This window comes from Eulemur rufifrons, chromosome 29 (assembly GCF_041146395.1).
Source record: "Eulemur rufifrons isolate Redbay chromosome 29, OSU_ERuf_1, whole genome shotgun sequence".
In the NCBI taxonomy this organism is placed as follows: Eukaryota; Metazoa; Chordata; class Mammalia; order Primates; family Lemuridae; genus Eulemur; species Eulemur rufifrons.
This window is the reverse complement of record NC_091011.1, coordinates 71,254,805-71,276,715: the sequence shown is the minus strand read 5'-3', so window position 1 is coordinate 71,276,715 and position 21,911 is coordinate 71,254,805. Positions and strand designations below refer to the sequence as shown.

Below are 21,911 nucleotides of genomic sequence, written 5' to 3'. Positions count from 1 at the left end.
AGATCTATTGTACAGCACGGTGACTACAGTTAATAATAATGTATTCTACACTTGAGAATTGCTAAGAGAGTAGATCTTAATGTTCTCACCACACATACACAAAATGTTAACTATAGAGTGATGGTTGTTAATTAGCTTGATTGTGGTAATCATTCTGCAATATATACATATATCAAAACAACACATTGTAAATGGCATATATATACAATTTTTGTTAATTACACTTCAATAAAGCTAGAAAATCTTCTTAAAAAATAAATTAATTAAATTTTTAAAAAACTTGGCATTACCTTTGACTCCTCCCTTTTCCTCCCTTCCTAAACTGAATACTAAACTAAGTCCACCCATTCAATATTCTACTTATCCCAGGAACTGACTTACTTCTCTTTCCCTACTACCTCCTACCCAGCAGGTCATCATGATCTCTCACCTGAGTCACAGCAATAGCCTCCGAAACAATCTCTCTGCCACCTGCCTTGCCACTCTTCTAATAATCCATATTGCATGTTGCAGTCAGAGACATCTTTGTAAAATGCAAATCTAACCACATCACCACTCCTGAATTTAAAACTCTTCAGTGGGTCCTATGGCCCTCAAAGTAAAGTTCAATTTCCTTAATGCATCATATAAGGTTCCTCTTCATATAACTGTCCTCTCCCCATTCACCATATACCTCTTCCTTTCCAGATCTCAACTTTACTGCTCTACCTGTAGCTCCCCCAAAGTACCAAGTGCTGTCTTGGGTCCAGGCTCATTTCATTCTACACCCCAGCCACATAGAACTGACTATACCTCCCTGACATGATATCCTCTCTTGGCTCCATGCCTTGTACATTCTGTTCTCTTTCTGGAATGTTCTCCCTGTTCTTCACTCAGATGACTCCTGCTCATCTATCATCTCTCAGCTTAAATGTCAATTCCTCCAGGGAAGCCTTCCCTGACCTTCTAAAACCAGAGTAAGTGCTACTGGTCTATACTTACATAAGAATAATTCTATTAATCAATGTCATAGAACTTATCAAACTGCACTGGTTTTTACTTGTTCAACTCCTCCACTAGAATGAAAGCCCTTTGAGGACAGGGATTATGTGTTGGTCATCAACATATTTCAAGAGTTTGGAGCAGTTCCTAGTTCAATGTTTACACTCCTAAATATTTACTAAATTAATAAATACATATATCTTTTCCCCTAAAATATCTGTAAGTCATAAACTCATTACAGGCAGGGACCCTTGATATAGTTGCAGGCAGCAAGTATATTAAGCACCTAACATAGTACTGTGTCCACAGTAGGAGCTCAACAAATATTTGTTGAAATCAATTCTTTTAATTTATCAAATCTGAATCAAGGGTAACTAAACCTTATAAATGAAAAGTAGGTATTATAGACTTGATTCTGAAAGACAATAATGGTAATACAATCTGCCATTTCAAGGAATGTTTTATCTGGAGAATATTTGTACTCAATTTTTAGAAACACCAGGGTTTCCTTCCTTTGAAGGTCTTCACGAACATTTCTCTATGGCTATAGTCAGAAATTGGGTGAGATGACCAGAACCATCTGCAGATGTTAAGATTTAGTTAGAGATTTCTGAGGTCCCTTCTATGTCTAAGGTTCTATTAAAAATAAGTGTAAAATCTTTTCTTGACCATAAATTAGACATCTCTTCAATAAGGAAAACTGTAAGAGCACAGAGTCTAGAATCCCAATTCTTTAAGAAGGTTGAAACTTCAGGCATACATATGATACAATTTGGCTTTTACCTTTGGAAAACTTAATCATTTTTTTATGTTGTGTTTTAAATATGAAGCCTGGCTAAAATGTCTTAATTTCATTATTCATGGAATAGCTTGGTCCCAGACAGTTATGATTACATTCATATACTTTTGTCCCATTGACTTACCCAAATCTTACTTGGGGTGAGGGGCAGACTTAGGGCTATTTTGGTTTTAGAGACATAAAAATGCTCATTTGTCATGATAATAATTAGTTCCATATTGTGATCTTAACTCCTAAGACCTAGCTCATACTTTTGGAGTTCAGCACATTTTCCCTTTGACTGCAAACTCTGGACAAAGTTGACACTAGTTAAGTAGAAAGTGAGGATTCAATGACCAATTCATGTATTCTCTGTCCACAGATGCTGGATAGTATTTACTTTTAAGTTCCAGGGCTCAAATGAAATGAAATAGAAGTTTAGCTCACAAAATGCTATAGCATTCCTGTTTGGTTCTAGTTCAATAGTTTTATTTAAGAAAAAAAAAGTTCTTGCTTCATATTACAGTAAACAAGTGTCACTACTTTCAAAATTAATTGCCCATCAGTAGAAATTTCAGGTAGTTCAAGGTACAGTTATTTAGTGTGGTTTTCTGATTTAGGGGACATAGTTCAATGTGTTTCAAATATCTGTTTTAGATGCCCATTATATCTTTGCTACTACTGAATGTAAATGTTAGTTCCTATGGCACCTTTTTATTTTTAGTTCTCCCAACTAAACATTCATGAATTCTCCTGCAGTGGTGGACTGACCATCCAAAGGTTAAGCTTCAAGTTCTTCCAGATTAGTTTTGATCAGACCTAGTGATCAGGAGGTCAAATTCAAATTTAATTAGTCATATGGTATCTGCATGATGGAACCTACTTAGTCTCCAGAACAAGTTGTTAACTCATTTCTTTGCTTACTTCCCTCCCAAGTTTTTCATACTTCTTGCCAATTTCCCTCCCGTTTTTTTTTCTATTAGTAAATTCTTGCCAACTTCCTCCCAATTTTTTTCTTCTAGTGACTTAAATATGAAAACTGCCAAACAGTAATGAAATAGAAAACACATGCAAATCTTACTTTCTTCTGCTTACACAGTAAATATTTTTATTACAATGTATACATAATGGCTGTCATGACAGATACTTATTGAGGACGATTTACACTTTCCAATTGTGGCAACAACTTTGTGGAAACGAATTATATATCCTAAACCCCTGACCTCCTTCTCACTCTCCCCATGCCTACCCTCCTTTCTGCACTATTATAAAACCCCATTTACTTCACCAAACCCAGGTACTTTTACAAGAAAGTGAGTTACTAAATAAAGACAGTCACATTACTCATTACCCAAACACTGGCCTGACTAGAATTCTCTTCCTGTCAGCCGTGGGGCTGTATGGTAGACTATTATGGTACTGGTAAAGTACAGAGGAAGAGATGTTCTGGAAATTAAAAAGTCAAGAGAACAGTGTAGTCTGTCCCTGTTCTAATAACAAAATATGATTACAATTTCAGAAAGGATGAGTAAGTTAACTAGGGCTCAATTATATTGATTCCTCTTTTTAAAACAAAATCTCTAATGCTGGTTACAATAGCTGCAAGTATTTAGGAGGACTCTAAGCGTGGTTTGGGTACATGGGGAAAAAAATGTGAGGATAAGTTAGTGGGCAGAGGGATGCATAATGGTTATTTTTAAAATAACTATCAATTTGCCTAGGAATTCCTTCTACTGTAGATTCAAAGTAGGGTATACAGAGCGGGACATGGAGATGTTCCTGAAAGAGGAGGCCTGCAGGTGAAGAACTGAACCTGACTTGCTTACTCGTGGCTGCACAGAACAAATTATTCTATCAACATAGAACTATCTCCATGCTCTTCCCTGTGATAACGTCTTTAAGCTATCCCGCAGAGTGAATAATTTCCAAAAACAAACTGGAATCAGAAAACTATGTGAAATATGTTGTGCATGCTTTTTCCTATCCAGCCAAAGTTACACCTACTTGCCTACTCTGATGATACCAAGCATCATTGCGTACGCAAGTCCTGTGCAGATATTAGCTTGAACAAAAACACAAAAATGAGGAAGAGAATATTCCATTCTCATCTCCAGGCTCAAGTCTAGATGTAACACATCAAGAAACAGATCAACGTTGTAACACATCAAGAAACAGATCAACGTTGACAGTCAAAATGGAAACATATTGAATCATGAATGTTTGCATTTGGTGTTAGGCGCCACATAGAGAATACATTGAGGTATTCTTGTGCTGGCACCAGCGGTTTAACCATCAAGGATTCTGTACATATCTTGTGTAAGTATCTATGATCAAAACTCCTCCACACTTAAAAAAGAAAAAACTTTCAATTCGCACATAGGCATTATACTGTGTTGGGTGCTCATGGGCCTTTGTCAAAGGTGAGAACACTTATTTAACAAGAACAAAGACACAAAAACGGAAACCCTTCACAGTTTCTGTGGATATCTTTAAAGAAAGAAAAAAGAGGCCGGGCGCAGTGGCTCACGCCTGTAATCCTAGCACTCTGGGAGTCAGAGGTGGGCGGATCGTTTGAGCTCAGGAGTTCGAGACCAGCCTGAGCAAGAGCGAGAACCCATCTCTACTAAAAATAGAAAGAAATTATATGGACAGCTAAAAAATATATATATATAGAAAAAATTAGCCGGGCATGGTGGCGCATGCCTGTAGTCCCAGCTACTCGGGAGGCTGAGACAGGAGGATCGCTTGAGCTCAGGAGTTTGAGGTTGCTGTGAGCTAGGCTGACGCCACAGCACTCACTCTAGCCTGGGCAACAGAGTGAGACTCTGTCTCAAAAAAAAAAAAAAAAAAGAAAGAAAGAAAGAAAAAAGAAAAGAAACTCTTAAGTCACTGAGAATAGGGGACACTTCTGATTTTGACTGTCTAGATAGATTAGCACTTTCAGTTACTACCCTTTGTTACTTCCAGCAATCATGTGTTACCATGCAATTATCTGCTTAAACTGAGACTGTGAGGCAGAAGAATATTTGCTGAGCAAAATTCTTACAAGTGACATGCCTACTTCAAAACATTTCTGAAACAGTCATCCAACAAGAATTTACTACTCTATCAATGTGCCAGGCAGAGCATACCAAAATAAAGTTTTGGAGTTGCTGTTCTCAAGGAATTTACCATGTAGTTGGATCGATAAGAGCAACATATATGAAACATTCAGCATAATGAAGATATATACTAATCATATACAATTTACTTATTGTACTCACTACAATTGCCAGTTGGAAGTACAAGGAATTTAGGAAATGCCGGGGTGATTTTATCTACCTAGGAAGACCTAAATCATTTACAAAAGTCAGCAGGACAGAAAGAAACAGGGACTCAGGGATTCTTTAAATAAAAAGCTGAATGTTTTATTTGACACTTTAGGCAAAGAAAAAGAGTAAATTGTACATTCAAAAAACTACATGGAGGTTGTTATCATTATTAATGATTATTTATTAAATCCCACCTAGTGGCATCATCCATTGGTACTTTGTTAGCAAAATCTGTGATCAGATACCTCAGTTCTATGCAGTTCACCTCCATATCCTTCCTTCCTAAACCCATAGCATTTTTACCTGTTTCCCTTTCCAATTTCGGTTGTGCGGGAAATCCTTAACCTTAAACCAATTTCTCTCCTCTTTTAATTTCTTGGGAAAAAAAACCTCACCTTTTTCCTGAAGGGCCATATTCCTCAATGCCCTTTCCTATGGATGCAAATAGTACATGAATATGACATTTTCTGTCTTCACAATTCCTCTGCTTTTGTCTCCTTTTGTCTGTCATGACCATATTTGTATTAATAAAATAGCTTCCTATTAGTTTCCATTCTTCTAATCAGAATATCAAATAGTACTATCAATAATAATACCATTTTATTTATTAAGTACTTTCTATGTGCTAGAAGAATCCACAAAACTCTACAAAATAGGTAATATTATTCTCATATTTTAGAAGATAAAACTTGGTATATATTAAGGTTAAATAACTTTCTTTAGTAAACAAGCTCTGTCAGATTTCAAAATGTATGTTCTTTCTGCTATTCCAAAAAGCTTCTAATCACCTTAACTCTGCTCCTCATTAACACAGCCAAAGTTACATATGTAAACTTTAAAGCTGATTATATCATTCCCCTGATTAAAGCTTTCCAAGACCAAATTCCTAAGACTAGTAATCAAGGCCTCCATGACATAGTCTTCCACCTTCATTCCTCCCCACTAACTATCCTGGAATTACACTTCGGTTCTATCAAAATGCTGGTGATTCCCTGAACCAACCAAATGGTTCATGTCCTATGTTTCTGTTCATACAATTCCCTCTGTCCAGAATACATTTTCTATCTTTAACTTATCCTTCAAGGTGCCTGCTTTTAGAGGCAGCTTCCCTGAACTACCCAGACTGGCTAAAAGCCCTCTACTGGGCTTCTGCAGTTTCCTAAGAGTACTTCTAGCCCACACTTGCCATATCATATTGAAATAGCCTCTTTGCGTATGTTTTCCCTCAACCAGCTTATAAGTTATTTGACAGAAAAGATACTAAAGCTTTCACTTTGTACCCACCATACCCTCACCACAGTGAACGATGTCTGGTATCAGGAATCACACAGGTAATGTCTTTAGGTCTGAAAGGGACACAAAATGGGGTCCCTCCCAACCTTAGGATCTCATGCTTTTTTCTTCCACAGACTAGCCCAACTTTTGTTGATTGTCTCACGCAGATCAACCACCATATTTATAATGACCACCTTTATAATTTTCTTTTATAATCACTTTTGTGTCACTATCAAAATTTATATTGATGACTTTTCATAATTCTTTGGCTTCATGGTCCTCCTCCCTGATTATATCAACCTCCATGTTTTCTCCACAGCAGTCACTCTCTAGTAAGAACTGACTCTCAGAGAGACACTTCTCCTATGTCATGCTCTCTAACAGTATTCTCTACTTCAAAGGGAAGTGGAAACGAGCTAATATTTACTGAATGACTACTTCATACCAAATGCTGTGTTAGGTACCTTATGTGTACATCTCATTTAATCTTCTCAATAATCCAGTGATCATTTACTCATCAATCTCCCACTTATTCAGATCAACCTAAGCTTCTCTCTATTGTATTGGCAGCTCCATTGTTCTTAATTTAAAAATTCCTCCAAGGCCATAAGTTTCACTCTTGTCGCCCTTGGAATTCCACATTGAATCATTCCCTCAGAAACCTTGTGCCTCCTTGTAAAAGGAAGCTACTCCTTACAACAGGCAGACCCAGATGGAGTCCATGCTTCCTCCTTTTACTGCTACAAAAACTCCTCTTTCATTTCTTTTCAAGCACCAATTCAATTTGTTTTTGATGTGTTTCTCTCACCCACTACTACATGAACCCCTGAAGTATACATATCATGTCCTATTCATATTTTCATATCCAGCTCCTAGTAGTGCACTATAAAATGTAGCAAATCTTAGTAAGTATTTGCTAAATGACAACTCCTTACTTTTTTTTTACTTTAAAAGTATATTTAGGCTCAAAATACCTATTGCATGATTCCATTTATGTGAAATGTCCATAATAGCCAAATTTATAGAGACAGAAAGTAGATTTAGTGATTGCTTATGGCTGAGAGTGGGGAGCATTAGGTACAATGGAATGTGAATTAAATGATAATGGGTACAGAGTTTCCTTTTTAAGAAGCTAAAGGGCCTGGCGCGGTGGCTCACGCCTGTAATCCTAGCACTCTGGGAGGCCGAGGTGGGCGGATCGTTTGACCTCAGGAGTTCGAGACCAGCCTGAGCAAGAGCGAGACCCCATCTCTACTAAAAATAGAAAGAAATTATATGGACAGCTAAAAAAATATATGTAGAAAAAATTAGCCGGGCATGGTGGTGCATGCCTGTAGTCCCAACTACTCGGGAGGCTGAGACAGGAGGATCCCTTGAGCTCAGGAGTTTGAGGTTGCTGTGAGCTAGGCTGACGCCATGGCACTCACTCTAGCCTGGCCAACAAAGTGAGACTCTGTCTCAAAAAAAAAAAAAAAAAAAAAAAAAGAAGCTAAAGATGTGGTGATTGTAGTAGAATCCTGTGAATAAGCTAAAAAACATTGAATTATACACTTTAAAAATAATTTCAAGGTTGACCATGCAATCAGAAAAAAAGGAAGAATCTAGTGTTCTTTTTCTCCTCCCCCTTCTTTCATTATTTTTAATAGCTTTATTGAGATATAATTCACATACCATAAAATCCTTCATTATTAACACAGGGTACTGTACTATGAACCCTACAGAAATGGATTATGTCTTATTCGATTTAGTAATCCCAGGACCTAGCACAGTGTTCAAAAGTTAGTAAACACCATGCCATGAATGAGGGACCCACAGCCCTACATTTATTACTGGTAATATACCTAAACTATATTTGGATTAAATATGCTTTTACAGGTTTAACTAAGGGAAAAGGTATATTCCAGCCAAAAAAAATAAAGTCTATCAGAAATCTTCCAAAACCTTTCCACTCATAAATAAATAAAGTCCATGATTTATCTTGCAAGGCACTACCACTCCTACATCCCAGTCCCCTCCTAGACAAAAATCTGTGTTCTCTAGAAACATTCAGATTTTTTTGGGTCACACATCCAGATTGTTCCAACCTCCAGGTTGTGAAGTACTATTCCTGGAAGAAGGGCTTTTGAGGAATGAAGAATATCTTCTTAAAGTAAATTCAAAACTTTTACAGGATATCTTTTCATTATGATCTCACAGTGTACAGAAAATAAGAGAATGGGGCTTTAAAAAACTACTGTTGAGTAAGTCAGTATACACACAGAGAGCCATTTACATAAACCTGCAGCCCTTTTTTGTAAGAACTTTCATGTCTATCTAATCCACAGTTAGCCCTTTTCCATTCTTTTGTATGCTGTATTTTAAGCTTCATTTTATTTCCATTGCAATTTTTTTATAAAAGGTGACATAAAGGAATCCATTAGTGCCCAATTCCAACTGTCAAAGATACTGATTTTGACAGTACTATTCAGACAATACTGCCAATAAACCGCATAGTAACATATTCCTTGCCCTAACATTTACATCAATAATTATTGAACCCACCATCATACAATTTACACATTGAACAGCACAAGATCCACATACAGGCTTCACTTGGAGTACTTCATATAATTTCAAGGTAATCAGCTCATTCCTCAATATTGTTATGGAATGAGTCAATAGAATCATCTTCAGTTTGTCTCCGTATCAGAGAATTGCTGTCACTAGAGGTAATATGGTCACATGCTCAAAGCCAAGGATTAGATATATCACAGTTTTATGTCTCTGATTCTTTACTGGCAGCTCAATGCTCATTCCATTAGGCTGTGGTGTTAATGATTAAAATCCTCTTATGTAATTTTTGGAGTATACTTTAAAAAATGCATGCCACATAAATGTCCATTGAGGACATTTGTCTCACTGATGGGTGAATAAAATTTTCACCACTTCATGAAGAGTTTTTATTGTGACAAAATCAGCCCATTATTTAAAAAATAAATATCATCTATTTTATGTGTTTGCAAGCTTCTTAAAGCAGGGGTCATGTGTTTTATTAACTGATCTAGCCCCACAGTAGCTGATCCATAGAGGAAACTTGAATATATGTAGACTGACCAAATGGGATCTAAATATACAATTTGGGCATTTTGAAGGTTTCATACGCATAAGAAATTTTCCATGTAATTGCTTACCTCTTCTAGTTGGCATGCTTTGATGACACTCCTATATCTATACTCATCATACGAAATGCCAAAGATGATGTTTTCTTTAATGGTGCCAGGCATGATCCAGGAAAACTGAGAGCAGAATGAAATTCTTCCACTGTGCTTAATTTTGCCCTCTGAAGGCTCCAGTTCTCCCATAATCATCATTAGAAGTGAAGTCTGGAAAGAAAAACATAGTTAATTCATTTGACCAAATCATTCTCAGGATTCACATGCCTCCAATTATCATCCTAAGCAGAGATAGCTATTCTAATTTTAAAGGATTCTATTAACTCATTTGATTCTCAATTTTTTAAGTTCCAGGTACTCTGCTATGCACAGAAGATACAAGGGGAATAAAAGAGACAATTACAATACAGTGTGGCAAGTGCTATGATAGAGGTTCACAGAGAACAGGCACCTGATTCAAATTTCTGGGACAGTTTTTGAGAAGGTACAGGGAAAGATTAGTAACAGCTAACATCTGTGCTGAATGATGTTCTACTGACTTTAATTATATTAATTTATTTAATCTTCACAATAATCCTACAAGGTAGATTCATTACTATTTTCATCTTATAAAGGAGAGATGAGATAAAAAGAGGTATATTCAGGTAATATTGTTGCCGTGAGCCTTTCTTGATACGTAAAATCATCCAAGAGATTAGAGTCCACAAGGACTATCAGTGAACAAAGATTTATGTAACTATGAACTATAATTAAAACTAATGGGAGAATTAGAGTTGAAGGATGAAATTTAAATGTTATATGCCCTGACAATAAGAAAAGTTAGGCTGGGCACGGTGGCTCACGCCTGTAATCCTAGCACTCCAGGTGGCCAAGGCAGGAGGATTGCTTGAGGTCAGGAGCTCTGAGATCAGCCTGAGCAAGAGTAAGACCCTGTCTCCACAAAAAATAGAAAAAAATAGCCAGGCGTGGTGGTGTGTACCTGTGGTCCCAGCTACTCAGGAGGCTGAGGCTGAGCCCAAGAGTTTGAGGCTGCAGTGAGCTATGATGATACCACTGAACTCTAGCTGGGGCAACAGAGCAAGACTGTGTCTCAAAAAAAAAGTCTGAAGTAAAAACCAAATAAACAAAACAAAGGAAACGGGTGTAGATGTGGAGTATAGAGGAAATTTGCTGATTGCCTTATCAAGAAAATTTGGAATTCAAAGGGTATCATTTAAAGCTGACAAACCAAGTGATAGAAGCATAAGTATATTTAACAATACAAAGATAAACATTAAGAAAGGTAATACTGACTAAGTAGAAGAAAAGGAGGTAGCAGAGGAAGAAAAAACACTGTTTTATCAGAGCTCATATTAGTGAACTAAAGATAGAGAATGAAAAATTTAACATAAGTTTATAAATATAACCACTAGAATGAAAATATAAACCTTCTTATAAAGCATAATATGCACATACATTCACAAATATACAGCCAAGAGACAATACAGTGACTTCGTAAAAAAAGGAAAGAAAAACATAAAACATCAAATAATATGATAGAACTCAGATGAAACATATCTATAAAATCAGTAAATTAAAATCAAAAAAAGGTGGTGGTTGCATAACTATGTGAATATACTTAACGGCACAGAACAATATACTTAATGGCCAAGGTAAGCAGATCGCTTGAGCCCGGGAGTTTGAGACCACTGTGGGCAACATAGTGAGACCCCCATCTCTACAAAATAATTTAAAAATTAGCTGGGCATGGTGGTGTGTGTCCATAGTCCCAGCTACTCAGAAGGCTGAGGGAGGAGGATAACTTGAGCCCAGGAGTTAGACGTTACAGTGACTGATTGCACTACTGCACTCCAGCCTGGGCAACACCGTGGAACTCTGCGTCTAAAGCAAACAAACAAACAAATAAATAAAATGACAAGTATGCAAATGCTTGACCACTGCTAGGAAGATACTCTATTGATATACCTGCAGATGTGCTACATAGTATGTACACAAGGTTATTTATAATGTCATCCTTTGTGTTAGAAAAATATTAGAAACAACCCAAATGTCAATCAATAGTGACTCATTATATTATAGAATATCCATCCATATAATAGAATATTATGTAGCTATTTAAATGTGTATGTGTATGTGTGTGTGTATGTGTGTCTTTGTTCAGGCTGCTATAACAAAATAACATAAACTAGGTGGCTTATAAACAACAGAAATTTATTTCTCACAGTTCTGGAGGTTGGAAGTCTAAGATCAGGGTACCAGCAAGGTCAGATTCTGGTGAGGGCCCTCTTCTGAACTATAGGCTGCCAACTTCTCATTGTATCCTCACAAGGCAAAAGAGGGCAAGAAACCTCTCTGGGGTCTCCTTTATAGCAGACCTAAGCACCTCTCAAAGGCCCCTCCCCCACCACGCAATACCATCACCTTGGGGGTTAGGATTTCAACATATGAATTGGTGGTGGACACAAACATTCAGATCATCAGAGCAGTACATATGTATACAGAAGTTGTCTATGCTTTGAATATGGAAAGTTCTCCAAGATATATACTTCGGTGAGAAAAGCAAGGAACAAAACTCTGTTTATTGTATGCTACTTTTTTATATAAAAAGAGAGGTGGAGAACAATAAAAAATATATATTGATCGTATATGCATAAAAATATCCCTAGAAAGATATTTTAAAAATTACTAAGATTGGCTACCTGTGTTTGGGGAGGGAGCAGTGAAGAATGGAAAATGGGCAGATGAGAGACAGAAACGAGAGGGAGAATTTTCAACTTTTTATATATTTTCATTTTCATTTTTAAACTTTTTAATTAGAATCATCCTGGATTATTTTTAAATTAAAACATATATAATAGCACCTAAAATATATTAGGAAGAAAGGAAAGTCAAGTAATAGGCATCTTTGTGACATGTTTCAGTAAATTTTATAATTCTTTTTACATGGATGGAAAAAGTCTGAATTGCCTTATTTTTATGTAAAATCCTTTTGTATAAAGTAAAGCTAAAAGTGGCACTTTCATATAGTATAGCTTTATAAACCCAAGCATGGAATAGATCTGATTTGATTATCCAGATTAAAAAATTTATATATCCATCGATAGATAGATATAAAAAATATTCAGTGATATTTTCATTTAATTTCATATCTCCCAAAATTCCAAAATGTTGATAAAACTCTGCAGACATTTTTAGTCTATATACAAAGTAAGAAATTATATGAGCTAATAGCTTATTCCATACATCTGATGTCCATTTATTATAAGACCAAGCTAAAACTCAGTACCAGACTCAGACAAGGATAGATGAGAGACAAGATGGTGTCAGGGGTTGTCAATAAGACCAAACAACTGCTTCAGTTGTCATGGAGACAACAGAAGGATTCAAAATCCCCACACCTGGTGATATGCCACAGCTTGCCTTCAGTCAAGGGCACCCAGTGGTATGGACTATTACACCAATATTGATTAAAATAATCAAAGGAAGTTTCATAAGTGCAAGATACTTAATGTCAATTAGAAAAAAAAAAAGCCCAAAGCATTTTCCTAAAAATGTTCAGTTAAATTTGCATAAAGGCACTATGATAGTCCCTGGGATATAAAAACGAATAAGACATGGTACCTTTACAGTCTACACAGTTATAACAGGGGAGATTGATAAAATTAAACATGGCCGTACTGTTTTATCAGTAAAATAATATATATTAATTGTCAAAACTTTGGAAAATCCGGAGGTGCAAAATACACCCAAAATCTCAAAGATAACAACTTGATACATTTGTCCTTCCACACATACATGTATACATACACATATATATGCTTTTATAAAATATGAATCATAATGTACATACCGTTTTGTTACCTATTGTCTTTCTTCATTTAAGAGTACACTATACATATCCTTAAACGTCATTCTTTAACATCCCTTTAACAGATACACCAGGAATTATCTAATCAATCTCCTATTATTAAACATTTATGAGGTTTTCTCCCCCAATTTTTGGCTACTGAAAGCAATGTTGTAATGAAGATCTTTATATAAAATCTCTGTAAACATATTAGGGTAAGTCATACAAGTGGAAGAATTATTAAGTTATCTTTAGGCTTTTCACACAAATTATCAAATTGAGTGGGGTGAGATTTAACTTAAAGTGTTAATATTTTCAATTCTTCAATCATATATTTTAGCTAGATCTCTTGTCCAACAAAATTATAAAATACTTCATTCCTAATACTACAAAAAGGCAGCCTCCTAGATTGAGGTGGGAAACTCTACTTCTAAGAAGTGTTTAAATATTCCTAAGGGACCACTGCCTTCACCTGACTCAGTCTTCATAGCTGCTTCCCATAAGATGCAATTGCAACTCCAGCCAGTAATTATCAGCTCATCAATTTTTAATAAAACTGCCTGAAATTTAATTGCCAGCAAGTCTTGTAATTGTAATTCCAATGCTATTTTTGCACATCTTTCATAGAATTGATCTTAAATACATAAACAGAATTAATTTTTAAAATTCTATGAAACGCAATTACTATCTTCTCACAAGCAAAGATCCATGTTTAGATCATCTGTAACTTCTTTAGTATCAGCTCCTCCTATGGTATAATTTTCCTTTAATAGTGAAAATTGCTAGTAATAGCATACATGAAATAGAAGAAAAATAATGATACTCTAAAAAGGAAAATGTTTTTGTAAAGAATAAATGCACAACGATAGTTACCTTATATAAAAAGCCTGTTTCACATGCAGGAAAACAATTGAAGAGAGAAATAAGCAAATTGTATTACTAGCATTGTGGGCACCAAATTTATTAAGTAGAAATTTTCTGTGACATTTTGTTTCCCATGTCTCAGACTAAATTCTTTAAAATACAGTTCTCTCCATCTCAGATATTAATAAACAGCTGCCTTTCACAAGTCTTTCTTCATTTCTATTTTCTATTTACATTTTTACCTATAGCAGTACTGCTTCCCCTTCCTTCTTTTCTTCCTTCTTTCCTTCCTTCCTTCATTTCTTCCTTTCTTCCTTCCTCTCTTTGATTCTTTCTTTCTTTCTTTTTGTCTTACATTCTTGGGTATAGTTCTAGAAAGCATTTTGAAAAGCTTCAAGAGGCCACTAAACTTTTTCTTATATTTCTAGAAAGTACCACACCTAAAATGACAGTCAAATGGGAAGAAGGACCTACTGACTTCCACAGCACGTACCTGTCGTCCTTTAGCCCATTCCTGTACTAGAAAGCACTTTCTTATCTCTAATTTGATTCCTTCATGTCCTTTAAATTTCCTCAATAGATAAAAGAGAACAAGTGTTGATCACTATCTGTACAATAATTTATATTCTTGAAGATCACTATCAAGCCTTCTCTTCTGACAATAAAGTTTGATCCTTTAGCTGTTTTTCTTTCTAACCTACTAGTTTTTGTCAGATGTATCTCCAAATATCTCACACTTATTATGAGTTGTTCTTGGGGTGAGGTGTGGAGGGGAGGTTTATCACTGAATAAATTAACATTATTATGTATTTCCTCAAAAAAGTATCCCACTCAATAATTTTACCTCATAATATAAGCAAGTCTAAGTCCATTCTCCAAAATTCTAATGTCAACAAAATGAGGACCTTTTGCTCATTGGTTATGGGGGTAAAATGTAAGCCATGATTCTCCTGGACCAGCTCTGAAAAAATGCCTATGCTAAAGATTGGTTAAAATGGATGGCTTATTTGTTCAATAAAATTATTGAATGGCCACCACGTGCAAGACACTGTGTTGAATGCCATGAAAAATATAGTTGTAGAAGGAAACAGTCACTGGAAATACAAGGAAATAAAAAACTAGAGAAAATTATCAGAAAAAATTATATTATATGGTACACTATATCCAAGCATTCTCCTAATACCAGTATAAGAATTTCTCCAAAAGACCTTCTTACAGTACAAACTAGAAAAAAAGGAAAAATGCATGCCAAATTAAGTTCTTAACAATGAGCAATTAAAGACACTACCTTGCCTGCTCCAGTAGATCCAGCAACCGCCAATAACTGTCCTCTTTCTATCTTGAAACTGATATCTTTCAGGACAGGAGTACCAAGAAGTGCTAAATTACTGAAGAAGAGGCTGTTATCACCATTGGAAATTTTTCTGTTGTCACTGTTTTGTTTTGCTTTCTGAAATAATTCCCCAAATCCCTGTTAAAAAAATCAAAAATAAAAGATAGATCAGATATCTTCAATAGATACCTGTTCTATGTATGATTAGTTTGAAAAGCACATGGCACGTGATCCATTATACTGTATACATTATGACTTTATAGTACATAATTATAGCACATGGTTTCTAGAGCACATGATCCAAAACATTTTAAAATTATAATATTCAATGGAAACATAATTACCCTTTCTCAGATCTTGCCCATTATCAAATTTAATTAAATTTTTATTTAGGTAAAGACTGAATACACACACACACCCTCACGTTGTCTATGGGCTGGGGACATAAACATTATTTAATCTTAAGCATAATATATGAGGTAGATTTTATAATCCTCCTCTTTCAAAACTGTAGACTATGACTCAGAGAGGTTAAATGATTAACATTACATAACAAGTAGGTCATAAAGTAGAATTGCCACCCAAATCTGACTTCTACTCTATCATGCTGGTAGTGCCTTCCTCTGAGAAGCTCACACACAGCATTTCTTCGTGTAATTATTGTTGAATACAAATGTGAAGAGTTTGCCAGATGACTCAAATGAATTCATTTATACAAGGATAGCTGGAGAGAAGTAAATAAATAAATACCTTCTGAAAATTCCTTGCCTCTCTATTGCCCCCAGGGGAAGCTTTATGGTAGAGGTCTTAAAATCACTGTAAACAGCCCTGAAGATTGATCAGGGGGAAGCTGGTGCGCCTATTAAGGGCTCTATTTCCAGATCCTCAACACCCAAAAACACTCTCTTAAAAGTAACCCGCCCAAGAATTTGCCTGTTGTCTGTCATTTCTCCTGACCCACTCTCACAATTTTTCTTCTTTTATTTTACACAGAAGACACAGCCTTCTCACCTATCATACAAGTGAGTACTGTACTAGTCTTACTATGCTGTACTTTCTAGAGTATAAAAACCTGTGGGACTCAAACGAGGGTACGATGAGGGAATGATTTTCTCCTGAAAAATCCTCCCGTAAAAGGAAAGGCAGAAATACTGAAGGAGGCAGGATCTTATTTCACCCAGATTTCAAACTTATGCATCTTATTTCTATCTTTGAATCAATTTTCAGAAATGAGTTTAGCATTTTAATTGGTCAATTAACTGATAAATCATTTAATTCTTAATTTAATAGATTATTAATTATCTGTATTATAAATTCATACATTTTCTGACAGAAAGCAATTTGTATTTGGCTGATTGTCTTCACAATGACAACTGGCTTCATAAATTCATTTCTTTTCCATAAGTTGCACTGAAACTGAAGCTTTAAGGTTTTGACAAAAATCTGTTTAACACAGATTTAGACAACATAAAATGAACAATATAAAATAGACAGAAAATTGCATCCTTAGTCACCACTTAAACCTATATCGAAAAATTTGAGTTAAAAATGTGTTAGGGGCACATAAGTTTTCAAAATTCTTTTTGGGCATACATAAACAATTAAGCTTGAAGACCACTGCTTTGAGTTCTTATGATACAGTGGATAAAATCAGACATTAGACAACTAAAAGTGGAGCTTTTAAGGGGTGGGCAATGAAAAATCGTAACAAAAATGAGAAAAAGGCACTTGTTATTCCCCTATTCATTTATTTATCTAACAGATTTTTATTAAGCACCGCCTCTATATTACAGACTACTTTAAAAATCCCACATACGAGAATGACACATGAATAGTATTAACATTGCAATGTGCTTGGTGCTACAACTAAAAATCACACCAAGTACTATGGGAGTACATTCAAGAGAACAGCTGATTCAACCCTGACCAAGTAAATGACATACATGCTAGGCTATGAGGGAAGTAAGTGGGATTTCACAAGACCAAGCAATAGTTATAGGTGTTCCAGAAAGATGGATCTACATGCACAATGATTAGGCTTAAGAGAACAAAATACATCTCAGGAATGGTGAGTGGCTGGGTCAGAAATAAATACATGGCAAGATGACCAAAGATGTTAAACCAAAAGTGCTTACAAGTGGGACTTTTATCCAAAAAGCACTTGGACCAACAAAAGGCTGTTACTAATAACTTTCATTTCTGATGACAGAAGACACTCATTTTAGGAAATCTGAAAAACGTAGGAAAGCAGAGAGAGAAAAATAGAAATCACCTGCAGTCATAAAACTGAGAAGTAACGACGTTTGACATTTCAATTTATATCCCTGCACTCTTTTACATATAAAAAAATATAAATAAAATAAATACATTTACATATTATATAAAATCACGTATATGATTTTTACAACATTCACACAAATTATATACAAGGTTTGTGATCTGGTTTTTGTGATATATAATAAACCACAAGTATCTTCACGCATCATTAAACATTCTTCTTACTATAATTTTTAATTGCAGGACAGTTTCACAGAGGATGGATAAACTTTAAACAGTTCTCTGTTAGATGGTTTCCTTTTTAAAAAAATTTAGTCAATAATTCTGTGAATGCACATACTTTGCTGTAAATCTTGGGCACATCCTTTTTTTTAGGGGAGTATAAATTCCCTCAAGTAGAATTCCCAGAGCAAAAGGTATGTAAAATTCTAAGTCTTTTGAAAAGTTGTTCTGTGTTTTCCTCCAGGAATGTATGAGTGCTAGTTTTCAGCAACCCTTATCAACACTACTGCTTTTTTGGTTTTGGTTTGGTTTTGTTTTGGCTTGGTTTAGTTTTGGCTTGGTTTTGTGTGTGTGTGTATTTTTGTTTTGTTTTGTTTTGTTTTGTAGTTTTATAGGTGAAACAGAACCTCATCATAGATCTTACTTGTATTTATTTGATCCCTAGTAAGGCTGAATATTTCCTATGTTTATGGGCTCCCTGCAGTTGGCAGCGGAACAGTAATGATTTCCTTTGTCCCAGTCTTTGTCTCATCTTCTCAACTAACCAGGTAATGGTTGACAGGTTATAACATTCTCAGCTTCAGTTTCCTGAGTTGTTAAGGGTACTAATTGAGGTAATATATGTGAAAGCATTTTTATACAGTAAAATGATAGTCTTTTTTTTTTTTAATAAGTGACAATATGGTGAGTGGGAAAGGGCTTTGGAGTTACAGAAACCTAGGCTGACATTTTAGCCTGGCCCTAGCTAGTTGTGCAACCTCGTTCTAGTTAAAAACTGTGTATACCTCAGCTTCCTTATACATAAACAGAATTTTACCTACTCACAGGTTTGGAACCAGGGAGAAGTCATGTATAACTATTCAGGGACTTCCCTCCTGGGTGATGCCATCAAAGGAAATGGAGAATATACTGGAACAAGCGGGTTTAGAAAGCTTGGGGAGTGATGAATGTGAAGTGCTTGAGGAACATGCAGGAAGTTTGAAAACACATGCATGAAGTTCAGGAAAGAAACTGGAGCTATAGATTTGCATTTGAGAGTCATCAGCATACTGACAGCAGCTAAGCCTGGAGAGGTCACCCCAGAGAGCATGAAATGCCAGAAGGAGGCCTGGGGGGGGACGCAAGGGCCTATCGCCACTGAAGTGGCAGGTGGGGCAGACTTGGAAGTGGTGGTCTGAGGCCAGAATAACCTGGGAAGAGTAGTTCACTAAAGCTAAATTAATTGATAAATTCCAGGGAAAAAAGAACAGTTTTAATAGATTGATAAAAGCAGAATTCAGATTACAAAGTCCACAAAAAAGGTGAGGAAGTGAGAACAGGCTTGACAATGAAGGGAAGAAGAGTGATAAGGTTTAGGGTATGAGGCTGGTTGGGCAAAAGTCAGAGAAAGCATTTTTTAACCTCACAATATTTAAATGTCAGAAGGAGTCAGTTGAGAAAAGATGTTGAAGCTTCTAGAGAGAGAATAATTGCTTGTCCCCTGTTCTGAGAAGATGAAGCAAGATAGAATAGTTCAGACAAGGGCAGGAAGAAGTATACATCTTTCTCTTAGACAGGAAGAAAGGAGGAAGAGATAATTACAGGGGTGAAGAGAAAAGTTGGAAGCATTCATACATGATGATGGCCTCTATTTTCTCAATGTATTGTGGAAGGCAAGACTATTTACTAAGGGTGAGCAGATCTGGGAGAAGTTGTGGGTTTCAAGAAAGTGGTAAAAATCTAGAATAGTTTACAAGGAAGTAGTAACAAAAATTAACTAAAGACAAATGAAAGGATTTCCCAAGAAAGATTACAGGCCTGGTTGAGGTTGAAACAACAAATGTATAAAACTTACAGTTGACTACAGTTTATGATTTTCCCAAATAGCACTTCCTTCTCCAAAGCTGATAAAGCAAAAGCTTTGTAGGAAAAAAAAAAAAATCAGCAAAAGGAAAAGGGAATTTAGAGTGCAGCTGAGAGAAGAGTTGAAATTACTGGCCTTGGAATAAGCTGAGATTAAACCAGGAGGGGTCCAAAAGGAAGAATTGCTGAAGCTAGAAATCTTGATGAAATTGAAAGGCAGAAAAGGTAGAATTAAGAGACTGAGAGAGCTGGAGGGTTAGGAAATTCTGGGCTGAGAAAGAGATTTCAGAGTGTGATATTTCCAAAGTGGGGTAAGTCTGGGTTCTAACAAAGCTCAGGATATGACTAAAAGAGAAAGCTTCTACAGAAGTCACTGGAAAATGTAAGTTCTAAGGACAGTATTGGAAGAATCATTCATGTGGATGTTGTAGTGTCAAACAGGAGTTTAAAAAGCACCACCATCATGAGTAAATAACATCAAGCAGTGCCCAGAGTTTAGGTGACAGTCAAAGACTAGAGGAGGAGGACACAGCCAAATGGAAGGCAACAGTTCGGTGAAATGGCTCTAGACTGTGTGTGACATTTAGGTCCAGAATTCAGCTTCAGTTCTTGCCAGTTGTGTGAACTGAACCAAGTCCCTTCACTTTTTCAGGCCTCCATTTTCTTATCAGTAAAATGGAAATATTAATCTTATTTAGGTCAAAGGATTAAGTGAAACAAAACACAAAGAGTGCTTATCCTAGTGCCTGGAACACAGTGAGGGCTCAAGTATGCTACCTATTTTATCAGATGGAGTAAGAGAGGAATGAAGGATTTTTGCACCAGCGTAGAAAAACAATGACCTCAGAGTAGTAGTGAAAAATGTCAAGCTTCATATTTTTCTTTCATGCCTGGAAGGACATTTGAAATTCCCAAAAACAAAGTAGTAAAATAAATCTGATCCACATATTTTCCCACAAAACAATTTTGCTAGGCAGATAAAATAATTATTCTCTTACCTATATCTTTAAAAATGAAGTCAAAGGAAGCCCTGGTGGTCAAGTTACTTATATAAATAAGTCCAGTTTAAGATGTGAAGAAAGATTTAAAAATAGGACATTGGTTTTGTAACCCCTACCTTTACTCAACTGATACAAGTGATAAGGAAATAGGAATACAGCAGGTGTTCTCAATAATCAAATATTGCTTCTTTAGGGGCTGAAAATCATTGATAATATTTTTTCTGACATTGAGCAATATAAGAGAATTTTAATAGTAAATGGAAATAGGTAAAAAAATAGAAAAAAATATATTGGTATATTTTTCATACATCTTTTTGTTGACTGGTGTATACAAAGCACATTAGACTGGATCTTGACATCAGAGAAGGTTATGTTCATTGCAGAACCACTATGTGTATGGTACTCTGATACACTTTACATAAATTATCTCAGTCAATCTTCACAACAAATTTGCAAGGCAAATATTAATATTCTCCATTTTAAAGATGGAAAGCCAGAAGCCCCACCAAGTTAAGTAACTTGATTTAGATTACACAGAAACTAAATGACACAGCCAAGGTTCAAACCCAGCTCCAGAACATATGATCTCTGTATTATTTCCTGATCTGCTGCGCAAAACAAATTACATGACTGAGAAATAAAGAGGCTTTTAAACTGCATTTAATATACCTGGGCCTCTCCCTCTTAATCTATAAAACATATGGAGAGGTCCTCCTTTCGGTTCTACCAATTATATCATCATCCTAACTTTATTTTCCATCAGGATGAAATCTAGATTCACAAAGATGGAAACGCCTAAGTGTTTAGAGCAAACAATTAAAATAAAACAACTCTGACCTCCTCCCAGAATGCTGTTACATTCTCCATCACTACTTCTGTGGTTGTTAAGTTATATTCCAAGGTCTTATATTCTTGCTTTTGTAAGAAATCCTATTTTTAAAAAGAGAGCAAAGATATAGAATCAGAAAAGCATTAAAGCGTTATTATTTAATACATCTATTTTACAACTCTAATAGTGCTACATCTTA

The 21,911-nt window shown here is 35.7% G+C and overlaps 1 protein-coding gene across 1 annotated transcript in view; it reads right to left on the bottom strand.

Annotated features, from left to right (window-relative positions):
- CFTR (CF transmembrane conductance regulator) overlaps positions 1–21,911 on the bottom strand; it is a 164,442-nt gene that overhangs the window by 93,494 nt on the left and 49,037 nt on the right. Inside the window, exons 9-11 of the mRNA XM_069462057.1 lie at positions 21,721–21,813; positions 15,497–15,679; positions 9,516–9,707 (exon numbers count right to left, since the gene is read on the bottom strand). Of these exons, the coding sequence (XP_069318158.1) occupies positions 9,516–9,707; positions 15,497–15,679; positions 21,721–21,813 (468 nt within the window). The remainder of the gene's footprint in view (positions 1–9,515; positions 9,708–15,496; positions 15,680–21,720; positions 21,814–21,911) is intronic.